The sequence below is a fragment of the Trachymyrmex cornetzi genome, unplaced genomic scaffold (genome assembly GCF_001594075.2).
Source record: "Trachymyrmex cornetzi isolate Tcor2-1 unplaced genomic scaffold, Tcor1.1 scaffold441, whole genome shotgun sequence".
In the NCBI taxonomy this organism is placed as follows: domain Eukaryota; kingdom Metazoa; phylum Arthropoda; class Insecta; order Hymenoptera; family Formicidae; genus Trachymyrmex; species Trachymyrmex cornetzi.
This window is the reverse complement of record NW_017299190.1, coordinates 384,124-395,224: the sequence shown is the minus strand read 5'-3', so window position 1 is coordinate 395,224 and position 11,101 is coordinate 384,124. Positions and strand designations below refer to the sequence as shown.

General features: G+C 35.3%; 1 protein-coding gene across 1 annotated transcript in view; it reads right to left on the bottom strand.

Moving 5' to 3' along the window:
- The window catches only part of LOC108764627 (transcription factor Sox-21-B), a 44,308-nt gene that overhangs the window by 18,030 nt on the left and 15,177 nt on the right, over window positions 1-11,101 (bottom strand). Inside the window, exon 4 of the mRNA XM_018512950.1 lies at window positions 830-1,024. Coding sequence (XP_018368452.1) covers window positions 830-1,024 — 195 coding nt within the window. The remainder of the gene's footprint in view (window positions 1-829; window positions 1,025-11,101) is intronic.

Sequence of the window (11,101 nt, the reverse complement as noted above, 5' to 3'; positions counted from 1 at the left end):
ATTTAAATATTTATGCTAGAAAGAGTGGTACCGACTTGTGGTTCCTGCACACTAGACGTGGAAACGCCTGTCGTGCGGCAAAATGTAACGCCATAGCTAATAAGCTTACAGCTTCCAAAATGTTCACTGATCTAACCTCATTTTAAATTGTAATATACAAAAGTGCTGGATAAAAATATTGAACACAGAGGATGCTACTATAAAATAAAAGTATTTTCAAAGATTTAATTCTCCGAAAATACTATTTCATAGTAGTAATCGTGTACTAATACTTTCGTTCAGCACTGTATGCGCAAGCATGTGCGCGAGGCTGCGTATATAGGCCTGTTCTTTTTGGCTGAACTTTTGCACCGGTTCATTTTTCTTCCTTTTCTTTCCTCCTGAAGAGAAAAGGAAGAAAGATGAACTGGTGCAAAAGTTCAGCCAAAAAGAACAGGCCTTATGTACCTGAGTAGTGCATGACATATATTAGAGACATCACTATATACACGCAGATACTATAGAGACGTACTGGAAACGTATTGAAGTACATCTCAGAATAACTACGGTATATCACTGAGCTCTCTGCGAAAGTCTACGGAATGAGAAACCGCGTATATAGTAGATTCTGAAAAAATACTCTGTACATCACAGACGCGTCTTGAATATTTTGACGACGTATTCAACATACGTTTGCGATGTTCTAACGTTGTCAGAACGTAGATGGCTGTCTGGGTATTATAAGAGATCATTACTTGATTATTAAAACAAGTAATGTTTAGTCTGCTATATCTACCCGTATAAGAAATTATTATGGCTGGATGTCTGTATATATGTGCTGTATATATACCTGCTCGAAGAGCGTCCATGGGAACACTTGGGTATGGAATACTATAAGGATAGCCTTCTTTTCGCAAAGTTTTGGGTTTCCTTCGCGGTCTGTACTTATAATCAGGATGTTCCTTCATGTGTTGTGCACGTAACCTCTTCGCCTGATCGATGAACGGGCGTTTCTCATCCTCCGTAAGGAGCTTCCATTCTGCACCTGTAATAATTTTTGTCTTATGATTTATGTGTATGCGTATCACGATCAGGAAAGACGCATAACAATTCCATATGTAGATCACACGCAATTCATAATAATTAATAGATTAATGAATTAGATGGAAAAAGATCCATCTTAAAAACTTATTTCGCATCAAATTTATCAAATTCTGTATTAATAATAACATTGTTCCGCCACATTTAAACAGAATTTCAAACTTACATCTTACATCGTATGTTTTTGCTGAAGAAGGCTAAAAGACTAGCCGAAACATGTACAAATCTCATTTCATTTATGGAAGATAAAGCTTTTTGAAGAGCATTACGCACCGATCACTGTGCCAATTCCCAATTACACGTTTGTTCTTTATTTATTTTTATTATTTATTACGGGAATTTTTAATATTATTACCATTAATAGATTTGTTGCAATATTTGAAACTTATTTTTAATTTTATGTGATAAAAAGAAAAACATCAAAAATTCTTCTTATCTTAGGCCTTTGGTCTGTGTCGCACCTCTCATGCTTGTGGTACGTTGATTATTCAATAATTGCCACAAGCATGAGACCTACAGTTTTACTGGTTCCGAATGACGGATTTTTCGATTTCTGTGGGCAGGAGGTATTTCTCTCAGGGGAGAGGATACTCTATCAAGGACACTCTCGAGAGATTGTCAGCCTTCTCCGAGAGGAGACACGAGCGTAGATATTTTGGTTCCTATCAGGATCGAACCCAGGACCTCTGACATGATAGACCAGAGCGCTCAATTAATTAAATGAGCTCAACTTCTGGACAATGATTGGTCGAGATGTCTGAACCTCCGCTATTATACGCAATAGATCATCTTTCCACACTACGTCTATATCTATTTAGGATTAAGTAGATAGTTAGATTTTCGTTTCGAAGGCACTCCCTTGCTATGGTATCTATTTATATGATGGAGCTTCTGATATTAAAAAAAAATGTGGTATAGGAGCCATGTTAACCAACATTTGCTTGTAGAAAGTTAAAGAGAGACACATGATTCTTTACTGAAATGTAAATATTGATATGCATACATGGAAAAAGCGGCTACGGTTGTCACAACCAAAAGTGGCCCATCAATACATTTTTCAATTAGAACTGTCATATTTTCGGTTGTTGCAACCGTAGCATTTTTTTCGTGTACAATTCGAATTTTTCCAGTTGCCAAGTCGTATCTTCCTAATTGCTAGACAGCACGCATGTTTACCGTTCACTTCTACTGGATAGTTTAATTATAATATTTTTATACTTTTAATTAAATTTTTCAATAGAAAGTATCACGAGATATTTACATCTTTTGCGGTCACATATTTATTTACATATGTAGATGAAACAATCACTCTGCAAACGTAATTCTGAATTCTTAGGTCTGTTTTTTATTGCTGTACTTTCTGAATTGGTACACACAGTGCAATAAGTTGAAGTGAAACAAATATACATTTATTTCACTTCAGCTTATTGCACCGGTTCAAAATGCAGTAATAAAAAACAGACCTCTCATATTAAATAATTAATTGATTGGATAATTTGTTTAATTTTACGAGTTTTTTTCTGGTAATTGTATTCAGTATATTGTAATTAATAGTAAACAGTAATTAACATGTTTGAAAGTCAATATTTCAGAACTGTCGATTCTAGCAATTTGAATGATAAATATTTAAGAAAAGAGAGATCATTTATGGTACTCATATTAAGAATATCGAGAAAGTTGGCACTTTATATAACCAGTTATGTATCAGTTGATGAAAAATCGCTTCTATCTTAAGAAAAGGAAGCGAACGAGAAAATTTAAGCATCTTAATGCAAGTAAATTTTAATATAATGCAGATTAATGATACAATAGTATACAGAATGTTACAATAATATCGGTAGTTCAAGTTAATAAAATTTGTGTTATTGTAACATTATCTTTACATCATTATATCATTATGTATTATCTCAAGTTTATTTATATTAAGATACCTAAATTTTCTCGTTCACTTTCCTTTTTATGATTAGAGGCGATTTCATTTTTCGTCAACTGATAAAATAATACAAAGTGCTAATTTTCTCGGCATTTAATGCATCGCCATAAACTCGAACTTCTTGAATTTTTATCATTTAAATTTCTAGAATTGATTCTCAAATATTGATACTTTCGAGCATATATTAGTTACTGTTTATTATTAATTATAATATATCAGATATAATTGCGAGAAACAAATTTGGTAGCAATTTAAAATTATCATTATACGATTAATTATTGCTTTTCCGGTATATGGTTTACGTTTCATACGTGCACACACCATTGCGATTCGCGTTCAAACGCTTTTGGGATTTCACGGCGGGCCTCAGGGACGGAGGGATGGAAGGGATAAATCGCGAATCGTTTTTAACCCCTTCGCCATTCTCTGCGTCTCCCTCTACTGTGCTAGCGGGCTGATTGTTTTGCACAGAATTAATTACCACTTGTTGTCGGCCGCCGAGGCGCGCACAAAGCGCGAAGCCCCGGTTCTGGCATTCTGGAAGCGGAACCCGCTGGTAGCGAGGTGCGATACCTACCCCGACGCCGAGGCTGATGCAACGGCGGTACAATGCGCCCGGGATTTGCACTGCGACGCTGCCAACAATGGCCGCCACGGTGAGACGACGGCGTCGCGACGCTGCGAAGCTCACAGCTGTTTACTGGAGACCGACTTTGTTGAGAAATTCGGTAGCAAAAGGATCGCTACAAAAAGATCGAATACAGAATCCAGAATATCTGGTTTGCGTTTCTTTAAATTTACATCCTTAGAAAAATTTTTTTCTTAGAAAGACCTCTTAAGAAATATCCAAGTCTTATTAAAAAAAAAGTGTGAAAACATAAATTACACAAGAAGTGCCGATGTTAATTATCTTGGAAATAGGAATCCACGAAGAAATTTCGTTGTTATTGTTGTCAAACGAAATGGCTCAATTCGAGGTTTTAATTCGGGATTTGTTCAGGATGAACCGGTCGTGAAGTAGTCAAGAGAGCGACTTTTTCGTACTCTCCAAGTTTCGCATGAGGACTTTAATATCTTTCCTTTCATGTAGCCTTGGTCAGGATTACCGGACACGAATAAAAAAGTTGCCGGAAGAAAGGAAAGAAAGCGAAGTAATATTCTGAACGGCCAATAGAATACAAAGTTTCATTCGGACGAGATAAAAATTTTCGATATAGAAAAATGGGGAAAGAAAAAAATTAACAAATTTAAATAGATTTGTGAGAATAACTCGAATAATTTAAGTAAGACTGTAAGTAGAGGGAGAGTCTGAACTTCTTAGGAATTAGCGAATTACCATTACTTTCAGGCAATCATTTTGTGAAACTAAAAGATCAAAAAAAGAGGAAAATAAAAGAGGAGAGGAGAAAAGCAATAGAGAGAAACTGATAAGAGCGCAGGGTGCCGAGGATTCACAGCGAACCCCACAAATCCCTTGCTCCTCCTGTTGTTGTTACTGCCCGCTAACAACAACAGAGCACGTCGACTGTTGGACAATACGGATACGTGGTAGCGCACAATGAACTTCGAAGAAAGGTATCGGCAAGCGCTGGATGAGAATCCGACGTTGTGTCTTTCGAGACAATAGCGAACTGATAACACAGCCCGTGCCGGGATCGAACTACTATTCTTAATAAATAAAACCTCTTGAAACGTATATTTTCTCCGGAATTCCTTAGATATTCGGCGTTTCTTTATCTTGCTTGACTATGATGTCATCAGTATTGGTAGAGTAAAATGCGAAACTGTTTTTGTCGTAATATGTTTGTTATTATCAATGGACGTTTTTGTTCAATTTAATGTAAACATAATCTTTTGAAATGTACATAGAAAGGTAGTCATTTCCTAGTAAAAACGTCCGTTATTTCGGAAATAGTAATCCGAGTTGATGATTCATAGGTCGCGTAGATTTGTGTACGGAGTCAAAAAGCCGAAGCGACTTCCGGTCGCGCGAAGGGGGTAGCCCTGCTCTCTATTTATATTATGGCTTATCCAATCGATACACGTTTTCCCGTCTGAAAGGCAGGTGGCACGGTCGAACAAGAGAGGGGCGGTGGGATGGGCGGCGGGGGTGACGGGGTATTCGACGTATTTGTTTAGAACAAAGACTTCTCAGCACTGATGGTATTAGTAAGTTGGCATTCGCGGGCAATACTCCTTCAGCTTCTCTTTCCTTCTTTCTACTGCCGACGACGACGATGACGACGACGACGACGACGACGACGAGGACGAGGAGCGAGCTTAAAGCACAATGGCGCCCGCTTTTCAGTCCTTTCCCCGTGAACAATACCGTTTATTTAACATCGTTTAAAAGTACAAAGCCTGTTAATTAATGGACGGGGGGTGGCGAGGAAAAGATAGAGACGAAAAAGGCAAAGAAGGAAAAGGAAGGAGAGCAGGATGGCATGGCCGTGACGTCGCCCTCGTTTCTATGACATGACGATAAAGAGATGTGATAAAAAATATGTCGATTGACTCGTCGATTATAAAAAATGTTTGGAATATTTTATTATATTCTTTTCTGATCTCGAAGAAATGGTTTTGACTTTATTTTAGTAATTTAACTTAATGTGTCTTGCGTTAATACATCTCGCATTGATTTTGGAGGAAAAAGAATTACGATTTGAAGTGTTGAAAACGGAAGATGAAGGGGTGGCGATGCAGCTATTGCACCGCCGATCGATCGGTCTCTCCCTCCAACCCTTCCCGGACTTGTCCCCGACGATGAAACGTGGAAATTGGAAAACGTTTCCTGCATTTCCTGTTAGCGCGGGGGTTCGGCGACTTGGAGCACCGAAATCGATCTTGCGTTGTCAGGATTACGTGAGAAAATACGTTCAATGTATTAAAAATATGCCGCCGAATAAAACATTATTACAGGCAGTATATAACGTTTTATTCTACTAATTAATAGCTGTCATCGTTAAAATGATGTATGATTAAAAGAATATTTATTTAATTCTGTGACAGAGAGAAACGTAGAGGCGGAGAAGGTGATTTTATTGCCAGTGTAAGTATAATGGCCCCTCTCTTAATATCTCTGCGAATTCTGGTGATTACTTATGGAATTATTTGTTCAGTAGTTTGCTGTTACACCATGACGCTAATAAGTCAATATACATAATAGGCAGCATTTATTATAATGCATTTTTACCTTAAAAATTGACAAATTTTGAAATATAAAACCAAATAATTCGAAAGAAAAAAATTGTAAAAAATATCCGACAATTTATACTTATAGCTGTATGTTTCTAGTTTAAATCCTCTTTTGAAAAACTAATTTCCGACCATTTGTTCAGAAGTTATTGAATATAAAGCACCAAAGCAGCCCACGTGTCACCTATAATGCGTGATATCTTCTCGAGTTTGATACATAGCCACCGAATACAGGAGCATGTGTAGTCTTTTTTGGTTACTGATTTCAAATCTGAAGTAAAAAAATGTGCAATTCAAAGTGGTGAATCCGTAGATGAAAATCGATATCTGATGGTTTTGTAAATCTCTGATTACCACTGTAATCACAATTGTTGAATTGAAAATAGTAGATCCAATGGCGATGAATAGTAAATATACACGGAATGATGATTGTAGCACACAAAGGGCCATCAATGAACAGAAACGAATAATAAAGAATATAGGCTTAAGAATATGGGAAATTGCCAGAGAACTCAACTTGTCCTACATATTTCAGCGAAATTTGTTTCTCGCCTTCTCACTAATTAAGAACAGAAGGAAAATCTAGAGATCTCTTTTCTAAGTAGAGATCGGCCAATGCCGACTACTCTGTAATTGGCTCTGCCATGTTGTGAAAGCGGATGTGAGAAAAGCGACACCATGCTTTGTGATTGGTCGGCTTGCCGACGTGATAATAGCGTGTCACGGAGAGTGATATTATTCACATTTGTACATACCTTCTTTTAAATTATAATTGAATAATACAAAATTTGTAAGAAGAATTGGATAATCAACAGGATTAATTGCGTCAGCATAAATAAATTACTCTTGTATAAATTTTCAGGTGAATAAATTTAGTTGCTTTCCACTTACATTAAAACTCAGATAATTCTCGTTTATGATGTCATAACTCAGCTGAATGCACGTCCCTTTTTTATTCTAACAAGTCAGATTCAACTGAGTTTTTGTCTACAATTTACACAAACTCGAGATCGTGTGTTTTACTAAGGCTCAGTTTCACACTGAAAGAAAAGTACATCGTATTTGTGACTATAATTGCATGGTAAATAATTATGCTTAGGAGTATCATTTTTATAGTTATTATTGCTATAATGTTAGTAACAATAACCTTATATGTATAGTTACAACATTTTATAGCATAATTTACTATATGCAAATATGATTCATGTGTAAGATACTCTTACAATTAGTTGAATGAAGACATATTATGATCGTTATGATCATAATTCAGTGTTCAAATTACTATAATTCATATGGTCGAAAACAATTATAAATTTATGGTTGTCCCAAAAAATGACTATAAATTATAGTTAAATTATGGTTATTCCAACCATTTATTTTTCTCAGTGCACAACTCATGGTTAAGGGGATGCTAAACCGATTACCCAACTCAATCAAGGTCGATAGTACAGACTTTTTTAATTCCAATTTCGATAATAGTGGTGACATCTTTGATTTAGTTTTTACATTATATAATATATATCATTCTGTCTTACTCAAACGCATCCATCTGTTCTTATCTAACATATGCCAGCACCATCTATCGCAAGACCGCGCAACTACTGCTACACGGAATTTCGGCTCTGTTGACAGTCCAAGTCTTCGCAAAACACCTGTATACACGTATTTTCTATTCGGTGGAAATATTTCTTTTCTAGACTTTCAATCTTAGTTCTACAAACTCGGTATCGTTCGTTTCAATAATGTGACCTCAGCTGCACGCTTATTTTCTAGATATGGACTCTAAAACTCTTATATCAAGCAAATATATATCTGAGGTGACAGCTGTACGAGCCAAAAGTAAGTGAATTTTTAACGAATCTGAAACTTTTTTTCGATTTTCTCATGAAATCCAGTGCAGCTGAGGTCCTGTTTGTGCGTACTTTAATTTAAGCTTAAGCAATAATACTTTTGCAATCCGTGCATCCAATACAGAGATTTTTCACCGAATGGAAATGTGGTAAAACAGGAGGCCTTAAGGCGATGCTACAATCGTCTGTTTTATCGATTCAGAGACTTTTTAAATTCCAAATTCGATAATAGTGAGATCTTTGATTCATTTCATACATTATATTATATATCGTTCTGTTTTACTCAAACGCATACATCTGTCCTTATGCTAGCACCATCTATCTCAAGACGGCACAACTATTTCTAAACGCAATTTCGGCTCTGTCAGGGTGCTATTTCATTTGCGCGTTTTTGTCGTACGACAAATTTTTCAAGCCTGTTGATTGGTTATAGGATAGAGAGATCCGAGGACCTCTCTGTCCTGCACACATTTGTCGTACGACAAAAACGCACAAATGAAATAGCACCCTGAGACTCTGTTGACGTTTCGAGTCTTCGCATAGAACGTGATTTCTAATTTAAGAGAAATATTTTTTCTACGCATTTCTGGTCTTGATTTCACAAACTTACTTTGTTAGTATTGTTCGTTCCGAGTAATCCGATACCTGACTGACGTTTACTTTCAATCTGTGATCTCTAAAACTTTCATATTAAGTAAATCTTAACCTCAAGTGACGGTTGTACGTGTCAGAAAGTGAATTTAAAAAATGTTTTTCCGATTTTCTGGTTAAATCGTGTTTACTAGGATATCTTTTCATGCGTACTTTTATTCTGTAAAAGGATTTTGCAATCCGTAAAGCCAATTCGGATATTTCTCTTAAAACTTGATCGTGATAAAACAGGACGACTTTAGGATCACCTTAACTCTTAACCGAGGTTCAACTTGTTTCTCAACTCTTTCCAATTCTAGAATTGGAAAGAGATAATGATGATAATTATATATATATTCGATAATGGTGTGAGATTTCATTATATACATTCATTTGTTAACGTGAGACATAGTTAAGCCGTTAAAGCGAAATAATTAAAAGGAAATCTTATTTCGAGCCCTCTTCGCGTGCCATGTTAATAGCCTTTTCTTACGGCGCGAACAATAGCACTGTTATTCTTGTTACCGGTGTCGTTTCGTGCCAATTAAAAAGATGCCTCTAAGGCATACGTATTATTTAACATCGTAGCCGACCTAATGGATACTTTACGAGAGTATAGTATAATGTTATATTCTTTTCGTGGTGATAATTTCAATTTACTTTTTTATAATTTTATTATATATAACAATTACTTGTAGCAAAATATTAGTTTATATTAAAATTTTAAACCCATAAAATGAAATCATCAAGTATTACATCATTATAAGTCCCAGGAAAGGATTTCTTTATATTTTGAATATTATTAATTAGAAATGAAATGCAAAAATTTAACCATATCAGACAGTCAAACAGTCTGTGAATGATAGTTTAAGTAATTCGTCTTTTTATTCCATCAAATATTAAAATGTTATCTTTTTTAATATCTTCTTTTACACAAGAAGAAAACACGTGATTTTAATCTCCTTTAACATGGTGAATCTATATGCTGAATCGAAAATAAGTTGTGTTATGTCCGAGCGTTTTATTGAGTGGACCTTGTAAATAATATTTTTTAAATATATGAGTTTGATGCCAACAAAAATATCTTCGAAATGAAAAATATGCCAATTTTATTGGCAAAACGTCAAACGACGTGTAACGATTGGGTAACGTCCTGTGTGAGAAGTAGAACAATTTTTGGTGAGACTATAAAACGAGGAATTGCAATTGTGAAAAGAAGATAGAGAAGATGAGGATTTGATGTTAGAAGAAGGTGGAATATTAAAATATTTGACATCTGTGTAGGAAAAGACAGCAAGAAAGATGTAGAGAAAGAATATGAATATGACATGGTCATCATAACAGGTGTTTGAGGTGTTGGGGGAAAAAGTTCGGTGTTAGAATGCCCGAGGCACCTTGGGTAAAGAGAAACATTAGAACGGAGAAGACAAAATACATAAACAACATAGACGAAGCAGAACGTGCTAATGAATTTAAGCCATCCAGAATACATACTATGAAGATATGTGGCTGTGTTAACAAACGCCATAAGAAAAACGAAGATATGAATATTGAATGCGTTGGATAAGATTAAGCAATTATTGATTAAGAACAGGAATATATATTATATCAGCATAATAGAGAAATAACAAGAGATTGAGAAATGAGGAGTTTTTGAAAGGTAATGAGAATATGATGAAAAGGATAGAGAAGCCATAAAACATTTTGACAATATGTAAATGAAAGGACTAGGAGGTGCAAACTAAGAAATGTGAAGGATGAACGAAGAATAGGCACAGAGTTAAGAAAAATATCAAAGAATTTCAGACAAGATGAACAGTATAAAGGAGCTAATAACATAATATATGACTATGACGGCGATTTAATTTCGTAATTTCAGCATTTTTCGCGATCTTCTACTCAATTATCGATAGTAGCATCGAGACTAAATGATTTATCATTCATCGCATCATACTCTTCTTTCGAGTTCGTCTTTTCAAAGTCGAAATTCACAGGACAATAATAATAATACTTGCTTTATTATAAGGTGATTTGATTCAATAATTTCGCGCAAATCCAGGCAGTACAATAGAGAATTAAAAAAATAAGGATACGATTAATAAAATAAATAAAAAGTAAGGTAAAAAAAACCGTTAAGAGCTGACGTAAGATATTGCTACGATATCTGACTCATTGAATATTACAATTCATTAAACGTTTCGATCCACGGTTAGGGTCCTCTTCAGTAATTAAAAATGAAACAACGAAAAAGGTTTTACATTAAAATAAGTAACGAATCACATAACTTACAATTGGTCAATGAATAATATACAATATAACATACCAAATTGTCAAAAATTATGCATAACATTACGTATATTGATTATAATATCGTGTCATATCAAGATAGTCCCAGTAGCGTAGCCGGGGGGGG